The sequence below is a fragment of the Pocillopora damicornis genome, chromosome 4 (genome assembly GCF_964200805.1).
Source record: "Pocillopora damicornis chromosome 4, jaPocDami1.2, whole genome shotgun sequence".
Taxonomy (NCBI): Eukaryota; Metazoa; Cnidaria; class Anthozoa; order Scleractinia; family Pocilloporidae; genus Pocillopora; species Pocillopora damicornis.
Window position 1 is genome coordinate 26,575,891 of NC_142673.1, and position 17,225 is coordinate 26,593,115.

Genomic DNA, 17,225 nt, shown 5'->3' on the forward strand with positions numbered 1-17,225 from the left:
CAAATAGTGTCGGAGAGAGGTCTGGTTTAGAGAGTTGGCCGCGTGCTCGTCCTCGGGTTGTTTATTTAATTCTCACAGAGCCTCCTCAACCCAGGAGTATAAAGGGGTGCTAACAAACTACCAGGGAAGCTTGACTAGATACTTGGGAGGGGGGTTAACCTCCAATACACTAACATCCCATGGAGGATTGGGAAAGACAATGCTTCTAGCTGCTTCATGGTAAAGAAACTAAGATGAGTTCCGGGTAGCTATGCAATTTACTTCGCAGACGTCAACGATGTTGACGCAATGGACAAATAAAGCGAAAAATCTGTCGAACATTAAATAAAATCAAAAGCAAAACAAACGTGAATTCAGTAGGAACATCACCTCGTTGCGTTCCAAAACAATATTACGTAATGAAACACTCTTGGCCATCATGCTAGCCTGTTAATAAAAAATGCGAAAATGAGATTAACGAACGAATGAAAGGAGTACCAAAAAAATAAATGTTTTAGTCAGAAGGAGTAAAATAATGTCGGAAGACCACCAGTTGGAGAAAACAGTCAGGTGATGGCAACAAAGGACAAAGAAAAAAAAAATTAACGGCGAAGCGATATGGATGTTCATCACATCTGCAGTATTTAGATACCTGGGTGAAAGCATCATAAAATGCAGCAAACGTGTCTGGATCGATCACTGCAATAAAAGAATAGAACAAATTTTCACATCTTCGTCTAACGTTTAAAATCGAAAAAATTTCATAACTAAAAAAATGATTCTTTTTTTCGGTCTGGTTTCGATAATTCGATAATAGGAATTCAAACAACCCTCTTTACCGTTTGTTGTTGAATTATTCGCCAATGCTTGGAATAGTCTTCGTCCAGCATCTTCACCGTTCGCTATCTGTAACATGCTTACATGTTTCACGAATTCTTTAAAAGCTGATGGAAACAAGAAAACAATAATGCAAAAAATAGTTTGAGTGCCAAAGTAATGTTTCTTTAAGTCTCTGTTCAGATCAGAGTCCTCACAGCTTATCGGGGTAAGAAATGTTTCTACGCTTCGCGAATCCACAAGTTAAAAAATTATCTATAGAAAAAATTATTGATATTTAAAAAAAAGGCAATAGAAAATAAAGAAAGAAAGTGTCACATAGAGAGTGTCGGAAACTCTTCTTCCAACTTTTTATTGGCAGTGTTAACGTAAGGATTATTTTGAAAGAAATTTTTTCCCCATGCAGACACAAATGAGACATACCTAAAGGATTTGAAGGAATTGCTGAAGTAACCACCTCTTTTCTAATAAGAAACATCAGACAGTGTATCATCAATCGCGTTTTGCGTTTACAAAGTCAACGTCGGTTACGTTTTCCTTATATCATGCTCATGTAATACAAATTTTGTACGTGTGTGAACTTCTGGTGAATTATATTTCTTCTGTTATCGAATTGATTTTTTTAAATTTGTATTTTTTTACTTCGTATTATCTGTTGTGCATTTGCGTATGCGGTTACATATGCGTATACATGTGCAAATGAGTGTTTAAGCGTATGCTGGTGCGTATGTATTAACGTATATGTGTGCATATGTTTATGTATGGTTGTATGCGCGTGCATATGCGTATGCGTTTGCATAAGTGTATGCGTGTGAGTTTGCGAGTTCGTGGCAAATGCGTATACATATGCCCTGTACATGTGCCTGTGCATATGCATTGCGCATGCATAGGCGTAACGTGTTCGTGCCAAGGCGTACACGTTGTTCGTTTTCGGATCATTGTTACTGCTGTGAAATATATGCGTTTTGTTAAACTGCTAAGGCTGTAAGTTTCAAAAACATTAACTGTATCATTTACCTTGCCCTTCTGTAATTCCACTTTTCCTAAAAGAAAACAATACAAAAATTTTAAAAGAAGTAGATATAAGGCGGCCCGGCTTTCGTCATACTCGTAATAACTAAAAATAAGGCGAGGGAGTCGCGAACTTCGCTCTCCGTGCCGGATCAGCAAGGTGCTCTTCTAAATGTACTTCCACGTAACATTAGTTTCACTTCTACAAAGCAAACAAGTAGTGTTTACTCTGCTCAGTTTTTCTTGTTGTTTTCTCGTCTGTTTGTTTATGGAACTCCGCTATTAGGATTAAACTGCATTAACCTCTTTTTTCCGAGGAGTAATCAGTATAGAGAATCCCTTAATATTTTTATCAATGTTCTATGCCACCAGATAACGGGAATGCAGAAAATTATCAATCAGCGAATGCGTGTGATTTCGCGGGTAGACCGAGAAATTCTCAGGAACGGCCAGCAAAGAAAAAAATGGTACTAAAATGGCAAACCGACTTTCAGATGACCAAGTAAAACAGTTTATCGCATTAAACCTTGGCGTTAACCCTGAGACGCTCTGCTTTCCTCCAGAAATGTCTTGTTCTTAACTCCTCTACTTCTAAATCGCTCAGTTTACACATGATCTCCTTCACGGTCCTACAACCAAAGATAAAAAAAGCAACTTTGCCTTTGTAAGTTACTTTGGTCCATGATCAAATTTTAAGTATTTATTCCTCTCTTTTTCTTTTTATAATTTGTAATTCACGCTGTGTAAAAATATCAACTAATCCTGTCCAAATCAAATTTAAATTTTGACTTTCAAAAATCTGAAATATGATTTAACGCACCTCCTTTTCTGCTCCCTGATAGAGGATTTTGTTTTACGACAGCAAGCCAAAGCGAAAATATTGTGGGAATAAACGTGTCTCTTTCATTCATCTATTAAACTGCAATGAATCCTTCACTAGCCCAGTCTGGAAGTAAGTTTCATCCTTGAAAAGCACGTCTGCAATTTTTTTCAGCAGTTTTTGATTGAATTTCAATTTAAAAGCTCCGCGTATTGCTACTTACGAGGTTGGGAAGAGCTGCGCACTTGTCGATGAAACTCCAAAGAAGTCGTCCACGGCCTGTGGAGTAATACAGACTAATAACAACAAGTCTGTCAACAGTTTTTCCACAAAGGACAGGGTTTAAAATGAAATAAAGTTCAAACATGTTCTATCTTCACCACCTCTACTTGAACGAAAACAGTGCACTCGTATGAATCTTTATTCTGACTATGGCGTAACTTCACGTTCAGTTTAAAATGTCTCCTCCATTTGCACATGCACACCATCGTTATGTATTTCGAACTTGCATCTTTTATACAGACTATTTTTGAAGGTATAGTTACTAACTCGCTTCACGAAACCTTGTTTCAATTTGCATCTTTCAATGAATGCAAGTAAGAATATAAAACAAGGCCGCGATGGAAGTCCGCACCACATGTTAATTACCAGCTGGGAATTTCGCATCCGGTGAATTGTGTCGGAGATTTAGCGCTCGAAAACCAAATGAACATGAATTTTCAAGGGAAAAAATAAGAACTTACATTCCTACCTTGGTTTTTTCTCCACGAGCAATTCGTAACATCCCACGCAAGTACAAGTGGTTAGCTAGAAGACCTGAAGACTTATTCGTAGGATCCTGTGTAAAGGAAGACAAAACACTTCTGTTAGAACTGAGGAGGAGACAAAGTATTTTTCTTCAACGATAGCGTAGTTCTTTACGTTAAGCATACAGAATTGTGAAACCAAAGGTAGTAATATGGTGAAGTCTCCACATGATTCGAATAGTGCGAGAAAAAGTGTATTTACAGTGATCTTGTAATTCAACGTCCTCAAGTAATCTTCGTAGAAAAGTCCTACGGGAAAAGAAAACATTTCACCACGTAAGGACAACATATGAAAACATTTCCAAGAAGTAAGATATATCATACTAATGTCTGTAAGACTGCTAGTGAAACACAGAAATATTTCGTCATAGTCACTAGTATAAAAGAGAATTAACAAAAAACCGTCTGAACGGTTTAGATTTTAAATAATAATAAAAAAGTTACCACAACTAATGTACGTTCATGAAAAATTGTAAAATAATTTTTTCCATATAAGAGCGTGTGAGCATCTCTTACCTGTGTGGATGCCTCCGCGGACGAAAGGAGGAAGAGCAAATATGCTTAGTTCCTCATGTGCATTGGCAAAACACTCTTCAGGTATAACAGGGACAGTCAATGCAGATGAACTTCTTTTCCTCAGAGGACCTGTCCTAAGAAAGGTAAAACTATTTCATCACACAAGAAGAGTAGTTAGAGCCCTTTCGCTCCCAAGATCTTATTATAAATTCTCCTTACTGTCTGCCATACAATTCTTGTGATATAGTTTGGAGAATTTGGTATTTGATCAACTAATTTTCCCTTACTGATAGTGTTGTCTTTGTTCTCCTCACTCGTCTGATTAATATGATGATGATATTAAACGACTTTGAATATATGAAAGTCATATATTTGGAACCAACATAATAGCCAGCTCCCAGTTGACTTGTTGGCTCAGTTGGTAGAGCGCTGCACCGGTATCACAGAGGTCATGCGTTCAAATCCCGCAGAGGCTTGAATTTTTTCCAGGCCTTATTTTCGCTACTGCTCAAGTAGTGTTCGTTACTGCGAGGATCGCTTTCATAATCATGGTGATGATATTGTAAGGATAAATAAATAATGTCTATGAATGAGATAGTCACAAGCATGTGCTCAACATTTCGGTTAATATTTTTGAGGAGCCCAAATCGTCCATCCAAGATCCCTGCCGAACCGGATCCTATCTAACCCCAGATTTAGGCTAGTCAGAGCTGTATTTTTAAGTTCGGTCTTGATATTGATAAACATTGCATGACTACTTACTTTGGAACAACCCTGGTTTTCTGAGCCATGAGTGTAAAGTAGTCTGCCTTTTCTGAGTTGTGAATCAGGTCGTAAAGAAACATGCTAAATGCTTGACTCTTGCACACCTAGAAAAAAATCATCGTAAGCAACTGTGTATTAGATACGGATCTTACAAATCTTTATTGTAGAACCTAGCCGAGAAACACTTCAGTTGATTGGTTTCGTTCCCACCTCCATAAGAATCAATTTTCCACATATTTTTTGACTTATCATTAACCCTTTTGGAACCGAAAAACAGGACAACCCAAACATAACAATTACCATCACTTGATTTTGTTAAGATTATCAGGGTGTTCATGAAAATGTAAAAATCTTTTCATTTCCTGATTCTAAACAAGAATAATCTTTCACGTTCTCTATGATGTAGAACAATTGTCATCTAAGTGTTTGTCATTCGAGGTGTTGTTTATTGATGCACTCGGTTTGAAAAATACACCTGCCCTTAAGAAACATTTCACTTACATATTTCACAGCCAAGATCACTGCCATTTAAGTTTAAGAATGTCTCTCTCACCTCCCGAAAGAAATCTTGGTTTTCTGCAGGCTTTGACTCAATGTAAGTATCCATATCAAAGAAAAGCTTTGGAGAGACGAGTAAAATGTTTTTTAAAAAAGTGTATCGAATATTCACTATTTACTAATACCGCAATCGTTTTACAGTTTCACATTGTTGGGCAGTTTTTTAGCGTGTGTAATAGTTTCACAAAGCAGCATGCCTTGAATTTTCCAAAAGCTCAAATAAGACGCTCGGCCATTTGCCAACTACTAATACATCCAAACAAATACTTCACGGCATTACTTAAGCTCAGACATCTTTCTACTGTTTGCGCCGGACAACGTGCAATAATAAACATAATTAACAACAATATTATCTTACATCTTCTTGCTGTACGATAAAATTCTTAATGTCACTGCAAATAAGAAAAAAAATTTTTTAAAAAATACAAAAAGAAATACATTGAAATACAACAGTATTTAGGATGGTTACTGTCTGCAGTCCAACTGAAAGCATCCGATCTACATTACTTACCGATGCATTCGAAAACTCGAAATAGAACTGAATTCCTCAGTGTATGCCTCCGAGATTTTAATTGAGAGTTAGTCCATTATCTGCTAGAAAATAATTTATTTCTTTTTCTCGAAGGAAATGATTATTTGTGAGGCTATACTTTTTCTCTAAAATATATATTTTAGCTTCTTATTGTCCTTTTAAAGATTTTTAAAGAAACAAGTTCTAGAAAAAACGCACCTGAACATTCTCAACATCATCTCCAAATTGGCTAGAGAAGAAAAACAATATTTGGTTATTCAAAATACAAAGTATAAAATCTAATTTTAGATTTAATATGCGACGTGAACATTACTGATATTCGTGAGGGTGTCTGCGAAAGATACGTTTCACTGCTTATGACAAGTCTACTAAATTCCATAGTACTAAAATTATCATGTACTCATGGCACTCAATAAATTTTGGCCTTTCTACCAAGCTTTTAAAAAATGTGTGATTCTGTCGAAGAAATGCTTCAAAGTCACTGCATCAAAGGCCATAGTGTAACTCACATGCTAAAACAAGCCGTTGGAAATCTCTTACGAACTTATCTCTGCAGTTGTTCCATTCTTGCAAAGAGTAGAATGTTTGTCTGCAAATGCGTAAAATGTATTTTTAAGAAAACTTTCTCTAAGAAAATGTATCCAAATTCAAACTGAGAGGTAACGGTTGTCAGTCATTAAACAAAGTATTCTTGTAAACATTAACAATAAAAAACTATAAAGAGACTAAATTCGTGGTACAGTACCTTTGAACAAGAAGACGGTCAAAGTGGATAACTGCGTTTTTCATCCTAAACAAAAGCGTAATATAAAATATCTCATCTTGAAATTTGCGAAAGGAAGGTTCACTCTACCCTTAAAGCGCTGTCTAACACAGAAAAAGCAGAACTTAGAGCGGAATCAAAATCCTTAAACGGTTTGGTTTACCCTCGTTAAAGCAAAAGAAAGATGCGTAGTTTTCTACTGTTTGATTCCTTTGAAATGACTCCCAAAAATGTCAATTTAAGAGGCGAAATTTATACGGTGAATGTCTTCAATATAACTAAGAACAGGTCGATACCTAAATTTGTACAATTCTGCAGCATAGGTTGGCAATCGCTGAATTCTGGGAGGGCTGGTCACTGAACCCTCGTCGATATCAGCAATTACAAAGCTGGACAACTGAGAAAAAAAAACGCAAAATAAATTCCCTTCATAAACAAATAATCGAAAATTGTTACTGTGCATATCATGAAGGGGGTTAAGGTTCTAAAGAAACTGTGGTGCTGCTTCGGTGGGAGAGTATAACAGGGTAATAAAGTATTATTAACTGAATTGATGACGTAATTTGGTCACCGTAAGGAGTTTAAAAGCTGACGTTTCGAGAGTTAGCCTTCGTCAGAGTCGATTTATGGCATATCATGAAGTGCTTCGCAGTGCAAATTGATTGGGTAAAGAAAAACAATCACAATCTGGAAGGTGGGTTTATGGGGATGTTGGACAAGGTAGAAATCCGGTAAAGAAAAAAAAAGACGAGTTTAGACAGGGCGGGATAAATTGCATGTAGATTGTCTGTGGCCACTGTTTACAACTATAGCTACTAGAGGGTATAACAGTTATTTATACCTCATCCATCCCCTCGACAACTTGTTGTATCTTGCTCTTATGTTCTTTATGACATCCCATAATAAATGCACCAGGCGCCTCTACTAAATCTATGAGTGCACTGCAGAAGTATCAAATACATGAGTCATTTCTATTCTCCAAGTATTTCTATATATTTGATAAACCGATAATGATGTTAGTGATGATACTTTTTGGCACCTTTGTATATAATACTAGACACACTAATAATAAAAGAATCAAAAGTCAAATAAAAAAAGTAAGAGTAACATAAAATATTTCTTCAGCCAATATTCATAAAATTGTATCCCCATTCTATCGATAAGACCTCGTTAGTCATAACATGCGCCTTCTGTAAGAAATGCATATGTGCGACATGTCCACAGTTTTGTATGTCAGTAACAGGGTGCTGTGCTCGATTTTGAGAGATAATAGTTCGACACAATAAATATTCCTAGACAATAAATTTAAAACATCTCGCAGATGCCCCCTCGAAAAATTCAGTTATTTGACGCTGTACATGGAATTGAGTCAAGAGAGATGTGAAATGGGTTCGATTTAAGGGCAGTTATTTACATGCAACACAGTAGGAAAGAATTGGGAAACAGTCTTAGATAGGGGCCTTTATTATAGAAATTGTTCTGCAAAGCACACCCAGATTCTTATCAGTCTCATAAACAAAGTGTTGATGCAGTGGCTGGGCAATCAACATCGATACAATAAGATGAATCACCTACCTTGGAAGGATTGGTACATATGTCCAACTCCATGAAAAAGGTTGGATAAACGTGAATAAACTCTGCAAATAAAAAAAGGATAGTTTACATTTGAAAGTAGTGTCGAGAATATCTGTTCTAACGGGAATATAACTGTTGTTTTTAATTTTTTTTTCAAAAGCGCAAGTAAAGGGAGGCGGTTTCCTCGGCAACAGTTAAGGAAAGATTCCAAAGTTATTTCTGTGACGAGATGAGATAGAGTTTAAATTATTTTGGGAATGGTGTGGCTAAGAAAGAAAAGTCGAGGTCCTAAGGTGGAATTTCTGAAGAAAATAAAAAACACATGATTCGTCTAGGTTTTAAGAAATTCAGTGGGGTTAAGTCATTCACGACCTTAAGCTCGAATCCCGCATTCGCACGGTAAATCCTGCCACTAATTATCAATTTTCAAAAGCTTGAAACAAACCTCAATCACTGGAGTAAGCAGTGAATACGACGACGAGAGAAAAATAATCCGTTGTTGAGTCAAAATGCAGCTCATTAGGAGAAGAATGTCATCCAACGAGAAATAAAGGAACGGATGATGAAGTTCCATGTTGACAACTCGAGTTTCTGTGACATGATAGAGGATTAGGAATATTTAGCGAAGGAAGCTTGGACATCCAAACAGGAACTCAAAGAAATCATGAACACAGATTGGATTTGCATTTTTTGATGTTGTCGTTGTTAACAGAACGATGATTAGACGTTGCTGAAGTAGCTGATTGAATTAATTCTCTATTCACCTGGAGTTTCAGCAGGTCGCAAAAGATGTTTAACTCCAAGAAGCTCGAATTCCTGCAAGCAAAAGGAAATGATGATTAGAATTAATCAATCAATCAATCAATCAATCCATCAATCAGTCAGTCAGACAGTCAATCAGTCAGTCAGACAGTCAATCAGTCAGTCAGTCAATCAGTCAGACAGTCAATCAGTCAGTCAGACAGTCAATCAGTCAGTCAGACAGTCAATCAGTCAGTCAGACAGTCAGTCAGTCAGTCAGAGAGTCAATCAGTCAGTCAGACAGTCAATCAGTCAGTCAGACAGTCAATCAGTCAGTCAGACAGTCAGTCAGTCAGACAGTCAATCAGTCAGTCAGACAGTCAGTCAGACAGTCAGTCAGTCAGTCAGACAGTCAGTCAGTCAGTCAGACAGTCAATCAGTCAGTCAGAGAGTCAATCAGTCAGTCAGACAGTCAATCAGTCAGTCAGACAGTCAATCAGTCAGTCAGACAGTCAATCAGTCAGTCAGACAGTCAATCAGTCAGTCAGTCAGTCAATCAGTCAGACAGTCAGTCAGTCAGTCAGACAGTCAGTCAGTCAGACAGTCAATCAGTCAGTCAGACAGTCAATCAGTCAGTCAGACAGTCAATCAGTCAGTCAGACAGTCAATCAGTCAGTCAGACAGTCAATCAGTCAGTCAGACAGTCAATCAGTCAGTCAGACAGTCAGTCAGACAGTCAATCAGTCAGTCAGACAGTCAATCAGTCAGTCAGACAGTCAGTCAGTCAGACAGTCAATCAGTCAGTCAGACAGTCAGTCAGACAGTCAGTCAGTCAGTCAGACAGTCAGTCAGTCAGTCAGACAGTCAATCAGTCAGTCAGAGAGTCAATCAGTCAGTCAGACAGTCAATCAGTCAGTCAGACAGTCAATCAGTCAGTCAGACAGTCAATCAGTCAGTCAGTCAGTCAATCAGTCAGTCAGTCAGTCAATCAGTCAGAAAGTCAGTCAGTCAGTCAGACAGTCAGTCAGTCAGACAGTCAATCAGTCAGTCAGACAGTCAATCAGTCAGTCAGACAGTCAATCAGTCAGTCAGACAGTCAATCAGTCAGTCAGACAGTCAATCAGTCAGTCAGACAGTCAGTCAGACAGTCAATCAGTCAGTCAGACAGTCAGTCAGACAGTCAATCAGTCAGACAGTCAATCAGTCAGTCAGACAGTCAGTCAGTCAGTCAGACAGTCAATCAGTCAGTCAGACAGTCAATCAGTCAGTCAGACAGTCAATCAGTCAGTCAGACAGTCAATCAGTCAGTCAGACAGTCAATCAGTGAGTCAGTCAGTCAGCTACTCAGTCAGACAGTACATGTAAGTCAGTCAGTCGGTCATTCGTCAGTCAGTTGGTCGGTCAATCAGTCAACTAGTCAGTCACTCAGTTACCCGATCAGTCGGCCAGTTAATCGGTCAGTTAATCAGCCAGTCGGTCCGTACCTTTTTTCAGTCTATGAGGAACATAGTTCGTCAGTTTACCTGCAAGTCACTTGATAAATCACTTTAAAAACCCAAATGTGTAGGTTACTTACTATTCCAAGAGAACCTGGCGGAGGGACTGGTACCATGGCAAGCTGTGACACAAACTGCATTAAAGCTGTTCTGAAAAGTGCTGGATCACTTGTCATCACTTGTGGTAACAAACTATGAGTCACAGAATTGGTAGAGATGAAAGAATAAATCGTGTTGGTATGCAACTTTTTTCCCGGAAAAATGTTACAATCAATTAAATATTTTCGCTGGCACGCTCTCGGTCTAGGCAAGTCAGAACACCAAATATGCTGCAGCTAGAAATGGGGAATATTTCATATCATTTAAAATTCCCCATAAGATATTTCTCAATTCTGAAACCTTATGTTCAGTCATCTGAGGGAACGCTGAAAAGTCCACACCCCCTGCAGTTAAAGTTTTAGACGCTAAGTTGTAAGTAAAGTTTTCGTCCACCTAGCAATAAAGATACTTATCCGATAAAGACCACAAAAGCATCAATATATGCCATAAAAATGTGCTCGCTTTTTTCCTTGGGAATTATCAGTTCAAGGCATATTTCCAAACAAAATGGAATCCATCGCTCATATAGCCATTGCAAATTTTGATCTTTGGGTATAATGTGTATCAGCTGATATTTGAAGATAAAATTAAATTGAGTTAACACTTTAACTCCCAAGATCTGATTGTTAATTCTCTCCTCTGGCTACTGCACATTTCCTTGTAAGTTATTTACGAGAATTTGGAGTTAGATCAAGATGACAACTTCTACCTGATAAGTTTGAGTATTCTCATTACCAGCTTGCTAGATAATGTATGGATATTATTGGGAGAAGTTGCATGTTGATCACTTCTGAGAGTTAAAGGGTAAAGAAGAAGGTGAGTTGACTGACCATGAAGGCAAGTTAAAAGTAGGTCAATTTACTTGTGGGCCACTTTATCAATGCTAACATCCATTTTCTGTTGTTTTTTTGTTACTGTTGTTGTTTTTTTGCCAAAGATGTAATCATAGCAAAGTCATATCTCTGCTATCCATCTGTCTATAGTAAAACTAGTTTAATTTTAGAAGAACAGAAATTTTGTTACATGCTGATGCTGTGGATGGTTTCAAGTCTCACCTGGACAAACAGTCTTTCATTATGTTGAAATAAGGCCATTTAGAAATCAAACAGCAACATGTTGGTACATAAAACAACTGATAAGAAGAGCCTGGAACAACTGCAAAATAAACAAACACAAGAACGACATGTATTTGTGTTTTACATTTTTCAATCTCAAAGAAATACAGAAAAATCAATTAGCAGCTAACAAACAAGTCAAAACTGAAAGGAGTCTCTGAGGTCCAGTATTATTAGAGAATTTCCAGGGAAAAATTATTGTCAAAAACAAACAAGTCAAGTTTGACTGGTTTTTTTTTCTATGGCTTTTCTTGTGTAATTTCAAGAACCTATGCTGAATGCTTTTTAGTTGTGAAGTGGCTGTTATGGTCTACCAGATCCTGTTTGTTTGATAATTTTTCTTTATAGAGATTTATCAGCAATCCCTACTGCCACCAACAATTTTCTACAACTGCATTAACCTTTAAGTATCAGTTATAACTGAATATTTGACATTTTTTTAACTTTGGATGCCAAGATGAAAGTGAAATACCTTGTCCATCAGTTTTTTCCTCTGCATAAAACAACTTGTAATTGCCTGGTACATCTTTGTCCTAAATACGTTTATTGAAGAGATGATTATTGAAAATGTTAAATTGAAAAGAACTACTTTTAAAAATTTACTTCTGTTAATTAAGTCACCCCTATTAGGTGTGTGTTACACAGTAACCCTTTAACTGTGACGATCTGATTGTTAACTCTCCCCCTCAAGCTGCCAACCATTTCCTTGTATTTTAGTTTGAAGAATTTGGTGTTGGATAAAGATTAACTTCTACTTGATAAGTTTGAGTATTCTCTTGGCCTGTTTGGTGGACGATGCATGAATATTGTAGAGAGAAGTTACATTGTTAATAACTTGTGGGAGTTTAAGGTTAAGCTTAGGATTTAGACAAATCTTAGGCATGTCTAATGTACTGTTCATGTTTCAGTTGTTTTGTTTTGTTTTGTTTTTTTTTCACCCTTAAATGTTACAAAGGTGAGAGATTTTGTATTTAGAAAAATTTTTATATCTCCTTTGCTGATGCCGAATTTGACTTAATTGCACTCCTTTTAGATGGATGTGATATTTGTGACAAAGCTCAAACTAAATTTTTGCATTCCAATTCGTCTTTGTTTCTTATTGGTTGAAGCTGTTTTCCCTAAGATTGGAAAACCCAGTGTGCTTATAACTCAAAATATTGAATTTTTGAAAATCCCTGTATTGGTCCAATCTTGAAATATTTCAATGTGAATGCTTACCTCCTCTATGAGAAACCCTCTGTAGAATGTCATGCAGGAACAATATGTTCGGTTACCTGGAGAGAGTATAAGAGTAAACATTTTTCAGGTTTAAAAGTACACATGACAAAGGCATGCAAAGTCAATTTGAGACAAAACTGATTTATATCACTGATTTTATCCTTGATCTAATTAAAAGTCACTTTGATAATATGAAGATTACACTCCACAAAAAAACTACTTGGTTGTAATAATTAACTGTTTTATCCTCATGTGCAGGCTAAAAACTGTAAATAAACCACTAGTGTAACCAAACTTCACAGACATACCTTCTATGTCTGTTAGAACAAGTGAATGACACTCAACAGGTTTCTTTTTCATAGAAATATAACCCCCATCTGCAAGAAAGTTAAATTTACCAAAGTTGGATGAGAAGAAAAAATAAGGGACATGGAAGGAGAGAATTAAAAATCATTTCTGACCACTCCTGAAAGAAACTGCACACTTTTTAATAAAAGGGGGAGGTTTTACACCATACCATACCAGGAAAACAAAATTGTGGCAAGCTGTTGATAACATCTTGAGCCAATGGCAATTCAGCTGCCTTGACCATGACTGATCCCCTACGTGCACGCCTTCCTGGATTTCCACCTTTAGTTGGGCTACACAGAATGCCCAAATTTGAATAATAAGGCTCACCTGTTGGAGAAAAACATAGTTAGTGTTTGAACTTGGGAGATACTGATTTGCTTCTCCTCAAGATCAACAAGAGTGAGGATGTTTTTCTGTGAGATATTGCAATAATGCATTTTTTACACTGAATACCATTTAGCAGTGACCACTAACAGCCATCACAGAGCCTTTGTCAAAAGTTAATTTCTGTCAACTGAAAAATGGATATCGATGTTCTGTGATACAGGCTTAAAAAAAAAGGAAACAACTTAGCTTAAAATTAGTCTAGCCTTAAATGGTTCAACTCCTGCATGAACCATAAACTATGCTAGATACAAGTTGCTCTTGAGGTCAAGCCAAGAACCCATACTATAGATCTCTAGCACATCATCTCACATCAGATACATCTCTGTTGGTGTCTTTCAATGCACATTCTTTCTCTCGTTTCAGTTAACAAATAAAGCCAACAGTCATTTCATGAACATTTTCCTCATTAAAACAGATGGCCACGATAGCTGTCTTGCAGATCTTAAAGAAATGTCTCCCATAAATCACCTCCTGTTTGGAAATCTCCAATATATATGTAAAGCACATGCAACAGACTGAAATAGTTTTTGTCTTTTAAGACAATTAATTGGTAGCTTACTATCAAATTCCAATGCTTTGCAACAAAAGGAAGCCACTTCTCCAGACAAAGCAGCCAGTACATGGGTTTCAAACAAGGTTTGAGAAAGAGGAGACTGTTGTTTACTGCTTTTTGGGGCTTTCTTGCTCTGTTGAAAACAGAACAACAACATCACTACACATGTGTACAAATATCTTGGAAATGTTTGTCTTTTTCCTACTAGCATTGGGGGCTTCAGGGAAACAACATTCGTTTACAAAAATATATTTTTCTTCTTTCAGATGTTTCTGCAGCTTATTTCACTTTGCTCATTCTTTATTCCTTCCTTTTTTTTTGTTTGTTCATTTATTTCTCTGCTTTTCTTTCCTTTCTTTTCCTTTTTGAAAAAAATGTGCTAATCAAGGTCCCTTGTTTTTACTTGTTTTATGTTAAATTACCTCAGCAGACCTGGCTGCCACAAGGCCAGTATCCTGATCCATACCCACGACTACACATATTTCAATCAGACTGTTTGGTAACTTGCTGAAATGAGTATCCATTGCAAGAACTTTTTCCTGTAAAAAAAAAAAAAAAAAAAAGAAAAATTGAAATTACTATGAACATTGCTATTTTGAAATATCTGTATGACAGATAATCTTCTACAGGGAGCTTTCAAAACACCCTTCCCAAAACAATTTTAAAACACTTACTGACACCACAAAAGTGACTAACGACAACCTTCTCCTTACAGTATCCCAAATGAATAACCTTTTAAGGTGATGAGAATAAAGGAAATGATCACCAGCTAAACAATTCTCCTTTCATTACAATCGGCAATGCACAGAGAACAGTATTGAGAATATGCATACTGGTGCTGGGCTGAAAAGGGTTAAAGAAAGAATCAATTTAAGCTCAAATGCCATGAATTTTTGTTCTTGACTTTTATATAATTGCAGATGATATGACTCATATTTTTGATCTGTGGATAAGATAATGCATGATTTTATTTTGGATTGTCGTAAATGGACTTTGTTCTAAGTCATTAAAAAAATAAATTTAAAAATGTAGGTCTTGAAGATTGTACCAATATCTCTAGTGCTGATAATTCCTGTCTCTTATTCAAAAACACATTTAACAGTTTATTAAATACTGACAGATGTAAATAAAATTCAACAGGTGATCAAACAAACACACAGTTGTAAAATAAATGAAACTTTCAGAAGCTGATTTAAGTTAAAGAGAGTATAGATAAGGGCAGAATGGCAAATTGAGTCATTCTTCAACCAATGAGAAGCCATGCTTAATGTAGGTCCACAAGTGATAATCCCTTTAAAACCCTATAACTCCCATAAGTGACCAAAATAGAATTTCTCCATACAATATCAATACAAGATCAAGAAGACATGTAATGAGAATAAAGAAAAATATCATTTAAGAGATTATCAGTTGATCTGATACTAAATTCTCCAAACTACCATCATAAGAATTGAATGGCAGACAGAAAGGAGAATTAATAAAATGAGATCTTGGGAGTAAAAAGGGTTAATAATCATTCATAAGAAAGTGATCAATGCTGCCAATTGTTTTTTTTTTTTTAATAACAAAAACATTATATTTTAATGTCTGACTAGAACCAATGTAAACTGCCATAAGGTTTTTAAATAAGGTAGATATAATTATTAATGAAAAGGTTGATAAAATGAAACTTAAGCAGTGGTAGTAAATAAAATAGAGATCAGTTGTTCACTGATTATGTCCATGAGCAACCTTCTACTGGATGGGCCAAGGCACATAAAAATCGCGTCCACATTGTGAATTGAATTTAATCAAACACCATTAGCTCAACCTTTATACTCTTTTGGTAACATGACTCTCACTCTTGGTGAACAATGTTAATCATTTATCTAAGTATTGCATGCTCCAGTTCATTTTTTTTGGTTTTGTCTGTTTCAGAATAAAAGCAGGGGAAGATAAAAATCAGTTTTCTTACATAGCTAGATTTGAACAATAACATACATTCGAAACACTTTTGTGAGAACTTTGTCTTACGTAGTCAAACATCACAAACCCGCTAGAACATGTTCATCAAACTTATCATCTACCGATATTAAAGAGTGCCAAGAAAGATTCCCATTCCAGATTTGGGAGACATCTGATTTCATTTAAAAAGAAACTAATCTATATACTTTCGAGACTGACTTCTTGTTCTGCAGCTCTGAATCGTGTGACCGGAAGGCTACAAGGAAATGCACCCAACTTAGCAGTGTTGGCCCGGTATAGTCACACAATAAAAAGGAGCGATTGTTGCAGGCCCCTGTAACAATGCAAACAAAACAGATTCAAGAGTCTTGTTCTTGAATTTGCAAGAGAATTGTGCGACGAACCGAGAATGGAAGGCTCACAAAATGTATGATGTACAGAAGCTCTAAATTTAATCTAAGTTTGTGTACCGTGTTCCTCACACTAGAAACTGAAAGATTTTGTTTTTACTTACCTAGATCGAGAAAAACGCTGACTATTTTGTAGTTCTTTGCTCTGGAATTTCCATCTTTTCTATGCAAACATTGGGAGGCAACTGAAACACTTGAGTAATAAACAGCTCCTTAAAACTGACCTGTTGACTTGATCAATTTCTTGGAACGGAAGTCGCCATTACAAGAGAGACCTCTAAGTTACGTCATGTAACACTACCTAGTTTATCGCCAGCGCGTGACGCAAGTATATCACTGAGTTCGCGAAGTTTCCGCGAATTCGTTATTCAAAGTGTAATATCTCTGTGGCTGAATCTTCGGAGGAAATCGAGGATACGAAGTGAAGTAGCTAAATTAACAGGCCATTGGATTTCAATTTCGCAAAGGGGTATAAATTTCAATTTGGGATCGGGTGAGTAATGGATTGTCTCTCATCGGAGCGCCGACTAACGGGCTTGTTATGCTTGACTTCCGCATAACATTACCAAGAAATTCAACGAAGTCCGATCGACAAGTTCACTTGAAAAAGGAAAATGTCCAAGATTTCGAAGGTTGAGATAAAGAAAGAAAAAAAAGACGAAATGTCCTTCCAGACCCTCTCAGTTTTCGGACAATGTGTGATAGTTAGAAGCTAGCCTGAGTATCAGGCTTTCCGACGAAAGGAAGGG

At 36.7% G+C, this 17,225-nt stretch overlaps 1 protein-coding gene across 2 annotated transcripts in view; it reads right to left on the reverse strand.

The window, feature by feature from the left end:
• LOC113667312 (DENN domain-containing protein 3) overlaps positions 1 to 16,775 on the reverse strand; it is a 28,301-nt gene extending 11,526 nt beyond the window's left edge. For both annotated transcript variants that reach the window (XR_016186179.1, XM_089205073.1), the window contains exons 1-30: positions 16,581 to 16,775; positions 14,545 to 14,661; positions 14,129 to 14,255; positions 13,354 to 13,509; positions 13,140 to 13,208; positions 12,832 to 12,887; positions 12,086 to 12,146; positions 11,554 to 11,653; positions 10,480 to 10,591; positions 8,927 to 8,978; positions 8,608 to 8,753; positions 8,163 to 8,224; positions 7,429 to 7,528; positions 6,884 to 6,984; positions 6,570 to 6,614; positions 6,334 to 6,413; positions 6,023 to 6,053; positions 5,651 to 5,684; positions 5,288 to 5,353; positions 4,732 to 4,838; positions 3,970 to 4,103; positions 3,656 to 3,702; positions 3,399 to 3,485; positions 2,871 to 2,926; positions 2,354 to 2,456; positions 1,834 to 1,859; positions 1,240 to 1,280; positions 819 to 923; positions 632 to 678; positions 370 to 426 (exon numbers count right to left, since the gene is read on the reverse strand). Coding sequence is in view for 1 of the 2 variants with exons in the window: in XM_089205073.1 (XP_089061199.1) it covers positions 370 to 426; positions 632 to 678; positions 819 to 923; positions 1,240 to 1,280; positions 1,834 to 1,859; positions 2,354 to 2,456; positions 2,871 to 2,926; positions 3,399 to 3,485; positions 3,656 to 3,702; positions 3,970 to 4,103; positions 4,732 to 4,838; positions 5,288 to 5,353; positions 5,651 to 5,684; positions 6,023 to 6,053; positions 6,334 to 6,413; positions 6,570 to 6,614; positions 6,884 to 6,984; positions 7,429 to 7,528; positions 8,163 to 8,224; positions 8,608 to 8,753; positions 8,927 to 8,978; positions 10,480 to 10,591; positions 11,554 to 11,653; positions 12,086 to 12,146; positions 12,832 to 12,887; positions 13,140 to 13,208; positions 13,354 to 13,509; positions 14,129 to 14,255; positions 14,545 to 14,646 (2,310 nt within the window). In the remaining variant the exon portion in view is untranslated. The remainder of the gene's footprint in view (positions 1 to 369; positions 427 to 631; positions 679 to 818; positions 924 to 1,239; positions 1,281 to 1,833; positions 1,860 to 2,353; positions 2,457 to 2,870; positions 2,927 to 3,398; positions 3,486 to 3,655; positions 3,703 to 3,969; positions 4,104 to 4,731; positions 4,839 to 5,287; positions 5,354 to 5,650; positions 5,685 to 6,022; positions 6,054 to 6,333; positions 6,414 to 6,569; positions 6,615 to 6,883; positions 6,985 to 7,428; positions 7,529 to 8,162; positions 8,225 to 8,607; positions 8,754 to 8,926; positions 8,979 to 10,479; positions 10,592 to 11,553; positions 11,654 to 12,085; positions 12,147 to 12,831; positions 12,888 to 13,139; positions 13,209 to 13,353; positions 13,510 to 14,128; positions 14,256 to 14,544; positions 14,662 to 16,580) is intronic.
• Between the last annotated feature and the right edge of the window lie 450 nt (positions 16,776 to 17,225).